The sequence below is a fragment of the Oreochromis niloticus genome, linkage group LG16 (assembly GCF_001858045.2).
Source record: "Oreochromis niloticus isolate F11D_XX linkage group LG16, O_niloticus_UMD_NMBU, whole genome shotgun sequence".
Taxonomy (NCBI): Eukaryota; Metazoa; Chordata; class Actinopteri; order Cichliformes; family Cichlidae; genus Oreochromis; species Oreochromis niloticus.
In genome coordinates this window covers 32142638-32159062 of record NC_031987.2, presented here as the reverse complement: position 1 = coordinate 32159062, position 16425 = coordinate 32142638, and the positions used below count along the sequence as shown (strand labels likewise).

General features: G+C 40.1%; 3 protein-coding genes across 3 annotated transcripts; all 3 read right to left on the bottom strand.

The window, feature by feature from the left end:
* Positions 1–5815: 5815 nt before the first annotated feature.
* On the bottom strand, positions 5816–6649 carry LOC109197692 (gamma-crystallin M3). The gene is made up of 3 exons (XM_019353418.1): positions 6580–6649; positions 6226–6468; positions 5816–6138 (listed from the first exon to the last, which is right to left on the bottom strand). The coding sequence occupies exons 1-3, from the start codon at positions 6586–6588 to the stop codon at positions 5866–5868; spliced, it is 525 nt and encodes a 174-aa protein (XP_019208963.1). The 5' UTR covers positions 6589–6649; the 3' UTR covers positions 5816–5865.
* A 4796-nt stretch (positions 6650–11445) lies between these two features.
* LOC109197490 (gamma-crystallin M3) lies at positions 11446–12324 on the bottom strand. Its single transcript, XM_019352601.2, has 3 exons — positions 12205–12324; positions 11857–12099; positions 11446–11761 (listed from the first exon to the last, which is right to left on the bottom strand). Exons 1-3 carry the CDS (start codon positions 12211–12213, stop codon positions 11486–11488), a joined length of 528 nt encoding a protein of 175 aa, XP_019208146.1. The 5' UTR covers positions 12214–12324; the 3' UTR covers positions 11446–11485.
* A 2711-nt stretch (positions 12325–15035) lies between these two features.
* LOC109197491 (gamma-crystallin M3) lies at positions 15036–15809 on the bottom strand. The gene is made up of 3 exons (XM_019352602.1): positions 15766–15809; positions 15439–15681; positions 15036–15351 (listed from the first exon to the last, which is right to left on the bottom strand). The coding sequence occupies exons 1-3, from the start codon at positions 15772–15774 to the stop codon at positions 15076–15078; spliced, it is 528 nt and encodes a 175-aa protein (XP_019208147.1). The 5' UTR covers positions 15775–15809; the 3' UTR covers positions 15036–15075.
* Positions 15810–16425: the final 616 nt, after the last annotated feature.

Here is a 16425-nt window from a genome sequence, read left to right as displayed (position 1 = left end):
TGACCAGTTGATATCAGGGTTAAGCACTTTAACATATAATAGCCAAGAACCAGAGGATTACCAGGATTCTTGATGATTTTGAAACAGAATTTGTGATGATTTCAAGACAGAATGAGATGAATATTTATTGTTTTGCACTAATGTCAACTTATTCGAATTCATGATCGTCTGAAGGGCTTTCTCATCTGTCGCTAAACCATGTAGCGATGATAACACACTCTGGATAAAGCAGCATTAAAAAGACTACAGCAGCTTCTTATGCAGGTTGTTTTTCACATAATCAGTGATTCTCTCATAGATCACCTGCTGCTCAAGATGAGATGCATGAGTCCATCTTCTGTAGACCTCTCTGCTCTATAGATATACTCCTATGGATGAAGTGTGACTTCATAATGACAGTGGTAAGTGCCATGGGACAGTTTGCTTTTTGGACTTCCTTCTTTATTAGGTGTGTTATTTAAATCCTACATTGTTTATTGTTTCATTTGATTTTTATGTTCTTGCATATTATCTTGAGCCTTTAATTTATCGATCTGATTAGCTGTCTTTGAGCGTTCATCCGTGTCAAGTTCCAAGTGTATCAGTGTTCTGTTAGTTACTTCCTCTTTTCATTTGTTGGGTCCTTATCTGTTTAGTTTTACTTACCCCATCTCCTTGTCTTTGATTAGGTTTAACCGTTTCTTATCACCCAGGTGTTTCCTCTCTCTCAGTTGGTCTTTTTGTCTGTATATATAAAGCTTATGTTTCCCCTTTAATATTTATTATTGTGGTATTTTTACTGTGGAAACATTTTGTTTTGTTTGTTTTTAGGTTCATGAACCTTGTACTTTTGGGCCATTCACTGCCTGAAAAATAAAACAACGGTAAGTAGACTGGTCCTTATTTAGCATTTTTCTGTTCTGAGTGCTCAAAATGCTTCATACAACTTGCCTCATTTACCTGCTCATACACACATAAATGAGGCAGTTTTCTATTTGAATATGACTTTTCCAGTGTGGTTTTCCTCTGATTGCATATTTGATGTGTAGATGAAATTTAGGAAGCATTGCTTTTAAGTAGTCTGTCTAGCAAGATTGTCCTGTTACATTTTGCTGATCCAGAACGTAACAGGTAAAAGGCAACAGAGTGTAGGAGCCACAAGGAAGACCACAGAATTAATTTATTTGTGTACTGTAAAGTCAACCTCCTCTCTAAGAGATGGACGTTTACTTTTTGCATATAGTATGTAATGCAGTGGTGTGTGGTGACTAAAAGGCAAGCAGAAAAAATTATTCTATAAGCCATATTTTTCTAGTGACCCTCCTGTGAAGACCACGTATCTCTGAAAACAACAGTTGTTCATGAGCTCAGAAACACAAGCCTATGCATTTAAAATAAATAAATAAAACAAAACAAAAAAACAGCTGAATTAAAAGGCTTGAGCAGTGTTTTGCATGGTTAATGATTCCCAAGTCCCAGTGTAGCAGGACAACAATCAACATGCACAGAAGCTGATGAAGTGCAAGATTTGCTTTTCTCTTTCTTTTTCACAGCGCTCCTGTCATCCTGGCCATCTCTGGATCCAGCTCAGCTCCTCTCTCCACCAGGTCCCAGCAAGCTACTAAACAGGGGAGACAAGACTAGATAAATACCATGAGACTTGACGAAGAGATTCCCCTTCCGCTGCCCCCTGAACCCACTTCTCCATCCCTCCCCTGCAGCTCTGAGCCCCCAACCACACCCCACCATACACCCCCATTGCCTGTCTGAGGCAGGAGAGCCATCCAACCATCTGTGCAGCGAGGAGTGCTCAGAACTCTTTATTGGACAAACACAACAGCTCCATAAATGGACGGTCCACCTCAACATGACAAGACTCCGCTGTACATCCACATCTAATGGAAAAGGGGCTGCTAATGTTCACATTCTGGACAGAGAAGACAGATGGTTTGAAAGAGAGTGAATGAGGCCACGTATGTCCACTGTGAACGCCCATGTTTCAACAGAGGGGGTGGCTTACAACACCAACTGTCTGCCACCTGCAATGACGCTTTGAAATCCCTTCCCAGGCGCCTCAACCCCCGCTAACATCTTGCATCAGGTGAACTAAATAGGTTAAGAAAGGTCTCATAAACTATAGTGTGGATGCATCAGCCGCCTGTTTCAATTGTTCCTGCTTTTTCTCCATACTTCAACTTTTTCTTACTTTTTTGTTTTTCCTCATCTTTTACTGTTATTCAGAGTGTTAGTTTGCTTATATAGTTTTCTCTCAAACATGTGGATTGTGAGAGATTTTTATTGTTCTTTTTGCAACTTAACTGTTACTTTATTTCAGGAATGGGACAGTGGCGCAGCAGCAACACACCGCATGCAGTATTTACTTCAGAGGTCAGCTAATTGCCCAGATCCTGGTGGCTTGTGAGCCAGACCCACAGACGTACCGGATGAAATCTGGAGAAAAACACACCTTGGATGCAGAGGTGAAGGTCAGATGAATCATTTGTCACTCACTATTGATAACTCCACAGTTTTCCCTTCACCTCAGGTTAAGAGCCTTGGTGTCATCCTAGACAGTTCACTATCCTATAAATCTCACATCAATAATATCACCCGTTCTGCCTATTTACACCTACTCAACATTAACAGATTATGTTCTTCTCTTTCCACCCAGTCTGCATCCATTCTTGTTTATAGTCTCGTTACTTCTCACATTGACTATTGTACTTCTCTCTTGCATGGTCTCCTCCAAAAATCCCTCCATAAGCTTCAACTGGTTCAAAACTCAGCTGCCCGCATTATTACCAGAACCACCTCCTGCCAGCACATCACCCCTGTTCTCCAGGAACTTCACCGGCTCTCTGTGTCACAATCCTGGGTCATTTGACCCAGCGTTTTGAGTTTTCTTGTATTTTGTTTGGTATTATGGTTTGAGTCCACCTTGTTAGTCAAAAGTGTATGCAGGTTGTTTAGTTTTGTTTACTGGATTTCCCCTCGTGTCTTTGGCCCCTGTGCCTCCCTCGGTGTGTTTGTGTTTTGTATTTAGGTATGTTCTTGTGCCCTGTTTTCCCCTCCTTGTGTTTCACTCCATCATGTTTATCTATGTTTCCCCAGCCTGTCACGTATGCACTCTCTCTCCCTCATGTTCCCTTGCTCCCTCTAGTCTGCCACTCTTCCATTCCCGTTTCCTGTTTTATTGTGGAAGTCTCATGTTTCTGCATTCCATGTAGTTCCCCTGTGGCGTTTTGTTAATTCGTATCAGCTGCGTTCCCTGTGTGTTCTCATTTCCTCGTTATCCTTCTGTGTATTTATGTCAGCGTCTCCCTCAGGCTCGTTATCGCGATCTCCCTCATCCATGGCTGTGTATTTCCTTGTGTGCCTCTCCGTGTGTTTAGTTTATATTTTTCCAGTTTAGTTTTGTACCGTTTTCTCCTTGTGTCAGCAATAAAGCTGCCTTTTGAGTTCACTTTCTCGTCTCTGTGTAGTCTGCAATTGGGTCCTTTCTGCCTGCACACAGTCGCATCATGACACCCTGTGAAATTCCGGATAATATACAAGCTTCTTCTGCTCACCTTCAAGGCATAACCTTGCGCCTCCTTACCTTTCTAACCTGTTCAGCACTACCTCTTCTGCCTGCTCACTTCGACCTTTTTCTTCTATCCAACTTGTTGTGTCTTCTTTCTGCCTCAGCCTCAGCTCTGAACTCTCTACCCCCAGATATAAGAAACATTGGTTCTCTCCCCCAGTTTAAATCTCAACTCAAAACCCATCTGTTCAAATCTGCATATTCACTGTAAACCTATTGTTTGTTTATTTTATCTTGTCCTTTTTTGCTTTTATTGTTCATCATTTTGTCATTGTTGTATGTGTTTTATTCTATTGTTAAGTGTCCTTGGGTGTCTTCAAAGGAGCTTTTAAATAAAATGTGTTATTATCATTATTGTTATTATTATTATTATCAGTAGTAGTTTTAGTATTATTAGTGTTATTGTTATTAAGAGGAGAAGGAGGGAGGCGGCGAGACGGACATTGAACTGTGTGCTGTTGGAATCAGGCCATATTATTTGCCCATGTAAATTTACCCAGCCACACCAAACTCTCCCTCTCTCTCCACATTGCACCACAGCCTCCTGTGAAATTCTTGACACCCCTCCCCCACCTATCACTCCACCAACCAGCTTAGTTGACAGGGTGAGTCCCTGTGTCCTCAAAGCATGCGCCCCTACCTTTGTGGAGTCTTTTATAAACTTGTCACGATGAGTCTTCAGAGGGTCCCCATGCTGTGGAAGATGTCAGGCCTCGTTCCTGTACCAAAACACCATGTCCTGGTGGCCCCCAGTATTACAGACCTGTGGCACAGACTTCCCACGTCATTAAGACCCTAGAAAGACTCATCCTTGACCAACTCCAACCTCAGACCACATCTGGAGCCCCTTCAGTTTGCTTACCGCGGCGCTCATGGCTGAGGATGCCATAATCTACCTTCTCAATCATATCCAAACCCATCTGGACTAGCCTGTCAGCACTGTGACGGTCATGTTTCTCAACTTGTCCAGTGCGTTCAACTCCATCAGTTCGACTGTCCTGGGTGATAAGTGACAGCGATGTAGGTGGATTCTTCTCTTGTGTCCTTAATTGTTGATTACCTGGCAGAACAACTACAATATGTGTGCCTTACAAGGTGATCAGCAACACAGGAGCTTCAGCCTCTACACCACAGACTTCAACCACTGCACAGATACCTGACATCTTCTTCTGCCAAGTTTTCTGATGATGCTGTGGTGTTTGGATGCATCACTAAGGGTGAGGAGGCTGATTAAAGTCTCTGGTGGACTCCTTTGTCACCTGGTGTGAGCAGAATCATCTGCAGCTCAATGTGGCAAAGACCAAAGCATTGATTGTGGATTTTAGGAGGACCAGGAAATCTGTGACCCCTGTTTCTATCCAGGGGGTTGTTGTGGTCATTGTGGAAAACTATAAATACCTCAGTCCACACAGAGATAATAAACTGGACTGGTTTAAAAACACCACTGCCTGGGCATCCGTGGACAGCAGTGGGAACAGCTGCAGGGTACCATTGCCTGGAAGACCTTAAGGAAAATTTTATTTACACAGTGTTTTTTGAACGACAGCGTCACTGGGATGCTTTTCAGCTCCCTCCCTCAAGCTCAGCCGCTGGCCCATGTGCTCTGTCCGCTCTCTGTTCCCTCCTCTGTCCTCCAGGTCCTGGCAGATACTAAAATAGGGGAGACATGATGGAAATACTGAGTTACAGCTGGCCTCCAACCTCCCCTAACCCTGCCCCCTGAACCTGCTACTCCACTCCCCTGGTTTTGATTTCGAACCACATATCAGAACCAGTGACTAGAAACTGTCATTTCTGAAATAACAGCAGTGAGGCAGAAGTCTAACATAGTACAAATCCTGTCAAGAGTGAAGCTGCTTCTTATGTGTACAGAAGAATTTATGGTTCAGGTGGAGTGAAAATTTGTGTTATAAAGAATCAATGGTGTCCTTTGCAGCTACTGTCTTGTGCCGTGCAGAAATCGATTTATCCATAATTTTGGAATTGTTTGATAATATTATCTACTGTAGATGATGAAATATTGAAAGTTTTGCCCATGGTCGTGTTACCGTTACCATTTTCAGAAATGGGGTTGTGATTTCTTTTATGCAACACCAAATTAAGTTGAGCCCATCTGTTATACCTGGTTGTCCATCCAGTTGTGTCAGTGCTGATGCCAAATATGTAGTTAATCTGTACTAAAATCATCGTATGGCTTTAGAGACATGATACAAGAATGGTAAAATTAATAATAATCAATGTATAACACAAAAATATTTTGTCAAAAGTTTTATTTATTTGTTCATTCTATACTTTTTTTTTTTTTACATGTCCATGATGCGCCTCATGCTCATGAACCTCATGCCTCCCATTCCCATGTCCCTAAAGCTCCTGTACTCTCCGGGCCTCAGGTACATCATCCTGCCTCTGTAGTGGGGCTGCTCATACATCAGCCAGTGGCCATCCATCACGTGGCAGGACATGCAGTCAGACATGCGGTAGCGGTCCATGATGTTGTCGCAGTCGTCCATCAGCTCGTACATCTGACCACCGAAGTTCTCCCTCTCATAGATCCTCATCCTGAACTGGCCTCTGTGCTGTAGGGGAAACAGTTCACAACAAAGAATCAGAAAACCCTTCTAGGATATCTGGAGAAAATGATATCCACAGCACAGCTTTCCTACCATGGGGATCATACGGCAAGACCTGATGCAGTCCCTCATGCCCATCATGCTCATGTAGTCAGCGTACTCGCCCCTCCTCATGAAATACTGGTTTCCCATGAAGTTGGGGCGGTCATAGACCATGAAGCAGCCACTCTCCACCCTGCAGGAGTGACACCTGCTCAGGTAGTTGGACATGTCAGAGCAGTCGCTCATGCACTCATAGGAGCGACCCTGGAAGTTCCTGTCCTCGTAGAAGATGATCTGAAAAAAGGGATTGGAGTTAGATTCAGCTGACACACGTCAACAACCACGCTCAAAATAATACAGAATTCGACCAATGATGACAGCAGTTAATGAGGTGAATACGCATACCCTGCCCATGATCACAGTTAGTTGCTTCACAGTGTGTTACTACTTCGTAAAGCTGTGTGAGTGGTACACTGATGATGGTCCTGTTTTAACTGGTACTTTTATACCTGACTGAACCCAAAGAATCTCTGGCTGCCATTGTGTAAAGCCCTGACTCGTCAACATGGTATAGAGGCCTATAGAGTGCAGGACATTTGTTACATGTCCATGTGACTGGATCCCCTAGAAGACTTTAGAATGGATTTTTCCATAGGGAACTCAATACAATGAGCATTTTTTGGAGTTACAATACAGTGAAACAGACAATAGTCCCTTTTTTTAGCCTTTCAAACAACACTGTATGGCCCTGTCATTTGTAAGTGGCTAATTTATAGAAATGAGTATCCTGTTGTGTGACCATGATAGTCTATAGTATGTTACATTTTCAGGACTAAACATTATGAATGGATGTCATTAACGAAAGCCCTTTATCTGCCTTAACCTTAAGGATTTCTTTAACGTTTAAGCTGAGAACATGTTTTTTTATGGATTTGCGGAAAAAAAGCTATTTATTTCAGTCTACACTTTAGCCTGTTAGTGTTTCATAAGCTGGTTAATAGATTGTTACAAATTGTGTCTCTACTACTTATAGCTATTAAAAAAACACAGAGAGAAATCAAAATCAAAACTATAAACCAAAACTTCAAAGCAAACTGCCTCTTAGGAGTTTAAGGTTTGAATAAGGCAGGTATAAATATAACAAATCAATTACATTTTATTTCAAAGTAGCATCAATATATTATAAGGTCCTGTGTATTGGAATTAAATCAGTTTTATATTTTCATTGGACTCTTCAACTGATTTGTGAAAAAGTTTCTGTGTTAACAGAAAACTAAAAATCAATCACGTATATTTGCCAAAGGGCCAGATTTGGCTCACTTGTCATTATTTATCTAACAATACTGAATTTGGTAGTGTTACATGACATAATTCTGTCATTAACGCAACACTAGATGAGGGGACTAATTCATCGTTAGAGTAGTATTGTACAAGTTTATTTCTTTAAAAAAAGTTGCAAGTTGTTTTTCAATGTAAATGATACCTGCATAAAACAATTTGATTTATTAAGATAAGATAAAAAATACTTTTTTATCTTATCTTCCAACCCAAAGTTGGAAAAGATATTGAGTAAGTTTGGAAAATGTTTACAGCATCTGAAACAAAATTAACTTAGCAAAAAAACAAACAAACAAACAAACAAACATATAATATCACTAAAAATGCACCCGCAGGTCTGATTACAGCCACATCTGTGTCTCAAACTGAAGTAGGCTAATAGATCTCACAAAGGAACACATGCCACAGTCTAAAGAAACACACAAAGTCAGTCACACCTGTCAGTGTGGAAAGGGTTACGTAGCCACTCAGGACCTTTTTACTGTGAGTCCACAGTGCTGACTTGTCTTATATTTGCCACAAAACATCTTGGTGATCGCCAAGATGTTCGGGAAAATATTCTGTGTTGAACTTCTGTGTTGAAGTTTTGAGACCATTACACTTGGTGCAATGCTAACACAGCATTTTGTACAAAGCACATCATATAAAGAGTCAAACATGGTGGTGATAGTGTGATGGTTGGGAGCTACTTTGCGGCTTCAGGATTTGGACCAATTTCAGTGAAACCATGAATTCTGCTCTCAACCAGAAAACCCTGAAGGAAGAATGTCCTGCTAATATTTCATCCCATGAGGTTCAATAGCATTTGGGTTATGCAGCAGGACAATGATCTTAGACAATTTAGCAGGATCACTTCTGAAAGGCTCAAAACCCCCCAAAATGATGGTTTTGAGGTGGTCTAGTCAAATTCTGGACTTTAATCTAATTGAGATGCTTTGGCATTAAGCGTGAATGGTTGGTGTGGCTGAATTAAAACAATTCTGCAAAGATGAGTGGGCCAAGATTCCTCCACAGATATGTAAAAGACCTTTTGCCACTTATCACAACTACTTGATAGCAGTTTTTGATACAGAGGGTGACAAAACCAGTTATTAGTTTTAGAGGGCAAGTACTTTTTCACATAGGGCCACATAGTTTTGGATAGCCTTTTTTCCTTAATAAATGATATCATCATTTAAAAACAGCTTTTGCATTTACTTTAATTATCTTTGTTTAATATTAAAATTAGTTTCATCATCTGAAACATTTCAATATATCAAATATGTAAAAAAGGTAGAAATCAGGAGGGTGCAACTTTTTCACTGTAGTTGAGACTGATGTCCACACGTACACGAGTATTTTTGAAAACACAGATTTTTTTATGCGTTTGCACCTTTCGTCCACATGTAAATGGCATTTTCAGTCACTGAAAACGGAGATTTTTAAAAACTCCTGGAGATTTTCGAAAAAGGTGTGCACCTCTTTTGACGTCACACTGTGCGCCAGGTTATTGTTTCGGTGAAATGAATTCCCACAATGGTAGACTTAGACAAAATACTGTTAATGTTAATTTTACTCTCTGTAGTGTTTAAATGCTTACATATACACACACAGTTACTGTCCCTCCACACATAGGACTCGCTTCTGCTTCTATGCGCCATCTTTGTTTACTCTTTCCCACCCAGGCTTCTAGACTTCTGATTGGCCAACATTTCTACATGGATAGGAATATATCGCCACCTGTTGCTTTGGAATGTTCCTGGCAGCGTTTTCCTTCGTTTTTGGCTTTTACGTGTGGACGGGATTTTTTTAAAAAAAAAGAAAAATCTCTGTTTTCAAAAATACTCGTGTATGTGTGGTTGCATGTGGACGTAGTACGTCCACACGGGTTGCGTGAGTAAATCTCTGTTTTCCTCGTCCACACGTAAACACAAAAACTGAGTTATCGAAAATCTCCACCTTGGCAGGAGTTTTTAAAAATCTCAGTTTTCAGTGATCGAAAACGCAGTTTATGTGTAGACAAAGATGCAAATGCATAGAAAAATCTGCGTTTTCAAAAATACCCGTGTACGTGTGGACGTAGCCTGAAGTAAATGCAGTACATTATATAGTAAAAGAGAGCAGCCAGTACATTTATTTGAAGTCTAAAATCACACATGGATATAGTAAATCCATAAAATGGTGCTGTCTATAGTTCTGTATAAGAAGAAATACATACAAAAATAATGATGTCTAATTTTAAAGTTGCCATGTAAATATGTCAATAGTATTTTTCACATTGGGGGTTATTTCAGAAGCTCAAGTTTTGAGTCGTTTAGCAGTTTAGTTTAACAGGGTACCTGCCCAATTCCTATTGGCAGTGGTTACAAAGAAATGTTTTAAAGTACTTTGTGGCAGTCTTGTCAGCAAGTGAGATGGCAGCAAGAAAGGCCATTATATTGTAAAAGTACATTTTAAATTCAATGCATTTCTATTTATATAGCGCCAAATCACAGCAACAGTTGCCTCAAGGTGCTTTATGCTGTAACATAAAGACCGTACAATAATATAAAGAAAACCGAGAAAACCTCAAGAATCATATAACTCTTGGTGAGCTAGCACTTTGGTGGAAGTGGAAAGGAAAAACTCCCTTTAAACTGGAAGAAAACTCCAGCAGAACCAGGCTCAGGGAGGGATGGCCATCTGCCGCGACTGGTTGGGGTGAGGAAGACTGGATGGAGACACACTGTGAAGTATGTGTAGCTATAATTAACATTAAGTAGGAATTCTAAAATTGAATAGGTTGCACATTCTTGCCCCCCCCCACCATGAAAAACTGTTTACCCAACAGCATCCCCCACTTGAAACTGCTGTTTTTTTTTTTATCAGTAGCAACTGACGCTCTGACCTATGACCATACCTGTGATTGGTGCTAGTGGACATTTAGAATCAACACTTGGTGGTGACAATCAGTTTCTGCCAGCTACTAAGAAGCGCCACAGCTCCACAACACTCTTCTCAAATTTGGCTGAAGCGTGTCCTCAGGGGCAAATGAACAAGCTGGTGATGTGATATAGGAGATGCTACCAATACCAACTTCCTATGCAGTGAGGTGAAGTAATGCAGTCATATGTAAAGTGAAAGCTACACCCTCACTGGGCCATATAACCAACAGGATCAATGTAAATGCAAAGGGGTGTTCAATGTTGGTAAAACAAAAGTGAGCAACCTTCAGCTTATAAAGACTTTGCCTAATTCAAAAATCCAAACTGTCAACACAAAAATAAAATATTCCACGCTCCACAACCTTGAAAGGAGATAACTAATTGAGAATCTTATTTGGGACATCTTGCACAGTGTTTGTCTTGATGATTTTTGTCGCAGTTGTTATCATTGCCAATAACATAAATTCTACCTCCTGCGATGAAATGCCAATAACGAACTGTTAGTGGACAAAATCACTTTTTCTTGCTTTTTTAACATAGTTATGTACCCCTGAGTATCTAGCGACATACCAAAGGAGCATCCCTTTTTTATTTGTATTGCTTCCTCCATTGTTCAGAAAGCAGGTCTCTGATTAAGTCGTCCAGATTTTCAGCCAGCTCTGATGCCAAAGACCATTACTGAGATCTGCTGTGTGTAGTGTGTGCTAACCTAAACCTAGCTCCATTAATGTTACCGGTATACATCTGATTTTTGCATCGCTCTTATTTCTGCCACACAAAATGTATTTCAATAAAACCAAAAGATGTTCTTATGTACACAATGCACTTTATTTTCTATTTTTATGCAGTACCCATATGCATTTTAAACCATTGTGTATGTGGTGTTATATGTTGGTAAAGCAAAAGTATTCTTACGAATTTGTTTCTGAGGATGTGATGCTGTAATGTAATGGATTACTTTTTAATGGCTGTCATACTGAAATGTAACTTCTCTAAGTTAGTAATGAAATTAAATGTCATGACACAAGAATTTAGAAATTTATATCATTTATTGAAGTCAAAATGTAAAATTAGCACATGTCCATGATGCGCCTCATGCTCATGAACCTCATCCCACTCATGCCCATGTCCCTGAAGCTCCTGTACTCTCCGGGCCTCAGGTACATCATCCTGCCTCTGTAGTGGGCCTGCTCGTACATCAGCCAGTGGCCATCCATCACGTGGCAGGACTGGCAGTCAGACATGCGGTAGCGGTCCATGATGCTGTCGCAGTCGTCCATCAGTTCGTACATCTGACCACCGAAGTTCTCCCTCTCATAGATCCTCATCCTGAACTGGCCTCTGTACTGTTTTGTAGACACAAGACAAAATAAAATTAAACATGAAACTGATGTTAATTCCAAAAAGGTATTATATGGAAGTACCACCACTTTACACCTACCATGGGGATCATACGGCAAGACCTGATACCACCACTCATGCCCATCATGCTCATGTAGTCAGCGTACTCGCCCCTCCTCATGAAATACTGGTTTCCCATGAAGTTGGGGCGGTCATAGACCATGAAGCAGCCGCTCTCCACCCTGCAGGAGTGACACCTGCTCAGGTAGGAGGACATGTCGGGGCAGTCGCTCATGCACTCATAGGAGCGACCCTGGAAGTTCCTGTCCTCGTAGAAGATGATCTGAAATAAGTACGATGGGTTTAAAGGACAATTTTTACAATCATGCTCTCCAAGATAACTTAAATACAGGCTAATTAATGTTGATTTAACAATTTAGTTTCCTACCTTGCCCATGTTGACTGCGGTGATTCAGGTCTCTTAGAGAACTGTTTTTGAACTGATGCACTGGCTGTCTGAACAAGTTATATTTATACCTGGCAAGAGACAAAGACAGTTTGCCCCTCCATTGTTCAAAGCCCTGACACAGCAAGCTATTATAGAAGCCTATACAGTTTTTAGTTGCTTACCCATATACCAACAAGGTCATAACCTCTTAACAGAATTTTCCTTTCACAAGAGCAGAGGTTTTTTTTTTTCTTTTTTTTTTTTTCTAAAAATTGCTTAGAACGTTATTTATATAGATGTGAGTGACTTTTCAAAAGTATAGATTTTCTGCAAGCTGTATAGTACAATAGTGAATTTATATCAACAAGCAAGATAGTAGCTCTCAAGGCAGATAAGTAGATAGCAGTTTGTGGATTTGTTATCATCTGATATGTAACAGTGAGCCCCTTGAGGCTAATATTACGAACTTATGTCACACTGTGTGAGTTGTAGAAGGAAAAAGAAATAGTATACATGGTGATTTGTTATAACTGAGTTTGAATTTGTGATTTTCAATGCTAAGGCAGGTATTTGTATATTTAATTTGTTTTCAAGTGGTGGTATTTACAAAAAAAAAGTTAACATACCTCATCAGTTGTTTGTTTGTTATCTCAGAACAGAATAAATGATTTCAACAGACTGAGATTGTGCAAATGAATGTATCTTCATCTTTTGACATTTTCCATTGCTATGAAGTTTTAAAAATAGGGATTGGGTCGTGAGATCATTAGGTATCTAGTCTTTTTTTTTTTAACTGTCATTGTCTTTTTTTGAATATTTTTGATAATATTTTTTGATTATAAACTATTTTCATAAAAAGATCAAACACCTTGAAAAACCCCCACTTTAGAACAGGAAGTAACTGTATTTATTGCACTTCTGTAAGCTTTACTTCCTCTTTTCACACAGACATGCTCCCTCTGTTGAAGTAGTTTTAAAGTGCTTGCAGTACATTTGTAAAAGGCAGTTGTGGAGGAAAAGTTTATTCCTGCTCATTATGGAGTTCTTTGATTGGACTGTCATCTGGGGAGTTTGGATGTCAAGACAAAGCCTTGGAATCTCTGTTGTGTGTCACGAGTCACTTCAGAGCTAAGTTTAGGCAGGTGCTCATGTCAAAGTAAGAGCCACAGGAATGCAATGCTCTAAACTTTTCTGGAAAAGCAAAGCATTGTTACTGAATGATTAATACTCATTAATCACCTCATCTCATTAGTGGTTTTAATATTGTGGCTGAGAACCTTTTCTCTCCAGGTTCTTTAAAACTGAGTTCAACAAAGTTACTGTGGCATCTTCTACTCTTCCCAGTAGCCTGTTGGGAGACCAGGTCAACCACGTGCTGTTTTTCTCAAGATTGCCTACCTCACCAGTTTTCGAGTATTTTTATCAAAACTGATTTAAGTGCAAATGGTCTGAAATAATTTAGGATTGTGGGGGAACTGGATTTAGGGGCAGCGCAGTGGTTCCATGGTTAGCGTCACTGACTCACAGTAAGAAGGTCCTGGGTTTGAATCCTTAGATGGCTGGGGTTTACATGTTCTTACTGTACTGAGACAGATAGCCACACGTTCTTACATCTGCATCCATGGCCAACTGAGAATCACCATTAACCTAATGCATATGGACTGTGAGGGGAAACTGGAGTATCTAGAAGAAACCCTTGCAGGGACAGTAAGAAAAAAACAGATAAACTCCACCTGGAATTCCACAACCATCAAATATGGTCAGCTGGTAAGATTTTTTTGAAACCTACTCTTCCAGTTTCTCTATATGAGCCACTGACTTTTCGTTGGTGCCTTGCTTTTATCGGTCAGTTCTCATACATTCTTTGTTGTGATCATGTTACTTATTCAGTCATTCTAATTGGCTCTCGAGGAGTCTGTCAAAACCAACCAGGGTAAAGATTTAGTAAAATATATTCACCTGAATACTCAGATAGTTGAAGAAAAACACTACACAATTATGTTCCTTATATCTTTGTACTGTCATTGCCTTTTAGATTAATTTCTCCTTTTACAAATCAGAACATCACTACTGCTGATATTGTGCTTTTCAGCTGGCAGAATGGAACTACATACATAAACTATATCACTTTGATGCTCCAAAATGATGAAATCCAATGACTACTAATAAATACTGATAATTTGTTGACCCTGAGCCCAAAATGAAGCAAATCTCTTCATATTATCATAGTTATTTTCTCCAGTTTTGTTAAATTCAGTACGTTCAAGATATTTGCATTAACTACTGCAAATACATAAATCAAAACATAGTTACAAATTATATACTTTATTTTCAGTTTTTATGCAGTACCCATATGCATGATAAACCATTGTGTATGTGGTGTTATATGTTGGTAAAGCAAAAAATTTGCTTACAAATTTGTTTCTTAGGATGTGATGCTGTAATGTAATGGATTACTTCTTAATGGCTGTGATACTGAAATGTTACTAAGTTACCCAAAAATGCCAACCACACACTTATAAAGAATATCACATCAGTTTGTTTCACAGAACCAAATCAGAATTTGCTCTTGGAAACGACACTGTTGAAAGGCATTAGTAAAAATACCGGCAGGCTGGATGCATATCCATATATCACTGTCTACCACGGCTGACTTCTACAAATCAAATAGAAACAGGTGGTCATTCGGTCTTTTGGAGATGCCATTCAAGAGAAGAATGAAAACATGTTTTTTACTCGGGGGTTTCCACTGATGCTTAATGGATTTGAATTCTGTACGAATGATCTTAAAAAGGTTCACAGTAATGAAATTAAATTTCATGACACAAGAATTTAGAAATTTATATCATTTATTGAAGTCAAAATGTAAAATTAGCACATGTCCATGATGCGCCTCATGCTCATGAACCTCATCCCACTCATGCCCATCTCCCTGAAGCTCCTGTACTCTCCGGGCCTCAGGTACATCATCCTGCCTCTGTAGTGGGGCTGCTCGTACATCAGCCAGTGGCCATCCATCACGTGGCAGGACATGCAGTCAGACATGCGGTAGCGGTCCATGATGCTGTCGCAGTCGTCCATCAGCTCGTACATCTGACCACCAAAGTTCTCCCTCTCATAGATCCTCATCCTGTACTGGCCTCTGTACTGTAGGGGAAACAGTTCACAACAAAGAATCAGAAAACCCTTCTAGGATATCTGGAGAAAATGATATCCACAGCACAGCTTTCCTACCATGGGGATCATACGGCAAGACCTGATGCAGTCCCTCATGCCCATCATGCTCATGTAGTCAGCGTACTCGCCCCTCCTCATGAAATACTGGTTTCCCATGTAGTTGGGGCGGTCATAGACCATGAAGCAGCCGCTCTCCACCCTGCAGGAGTGACACCTGCTCAGGTAGGAGGTCATGTCGGAGCAGTCGCTCATGCACTCATAGGAGCGACCCTGGAAGTTCCTGTCCTCGTAGAAGATGATCTGAAAGAACAACAAAGCTTGTTAGAATAGAAATCCACTGATTTTTTTTTTAATGAATAAAAATCTTTCCAATGCTTTACGTACTCTGCCCATGGTCACGGTCTTCTGGTGGTTCCTCAGGACTGAGCTGTGGGTTCTGTGTATTCCTGTCAGTGGTAGCTGTTACTTTTATACCTGCAGCGTGGGAACATAGGATGTGTGGCTATTGTGCAAACCCCTGACCCAGCAACACGGCATAGAAGCCTACTGAGCAGTCAGGGAACTAAAGGGTTATTTTGTGACGCCATACCACACTAGTGGAAATGCATGTAGTGTATACATGTGGTATTGTTGCTACACAAAAAGAAAATAAAGAGAAGCTTCCAACTGTAGTATGACAACCATTTCTGTCTTCAGTGAAAAGGATGTTTCATTTACTAACAGATGTTTTTGAAGTCATTATATGTTTAGTTAAAAATATAAATATGAACACTGTAGAGATCATTTCCTTTTTTGTGGTATGAAAACACACAAAAACTGATTTATTGTCCAATTAAGTAATCATTAGACGCAGATCAGAAAACTGAAAAAAATAAGTTGTCAGTGCGATATGGTGGAGAGCCTGTGCAATATGTAAAGGTAGAAAGTTTTCGTTTTTTCTTCTCTTTTGTTTTTAGAAATTTGTTCAGCTACAAGTGAGCAACATGATAAGATTTAAAAACATGAATTACTGAAACATTTCATGTAATCAATTTCCTCTGAACT

What these genes read in the sequence shown, in the direction of transcription:
- LOC109197490 (XM_019352601.2), bottom strand. An exon ending in CTTGCCGTATGATCCCCATG is followed by an intron (nt 11,762 to 11,856) that starts GTAGGTGTAAAG and finishes TCTACAAAACAG; the next exon opens with TACAGAGGCCAGTTCAGGAT.
- LOC109197692 (XM_019353418.1), bottom strand. An exon ending in CTTGCCGTATGATCCCCATG is followed by an intron (nt 6,139 to 6,225) that starts GTAGGAAAGCTG and finishes TTTCCCCTACAG; the next exon opens with CACAGAGGCCAGTTCAGGAT.
- LOC109197491 (XM_019352602.1), bottom strand. An exon ending in CTTGCCGTATGATCCCCATG is followed by an intron (nt 15,352 to 15,438) that starts GTAGGAAAGCTG and finishes TTTCCCCTACAG; the next exon opens with TACAGAGGCCAGTACAGGAT.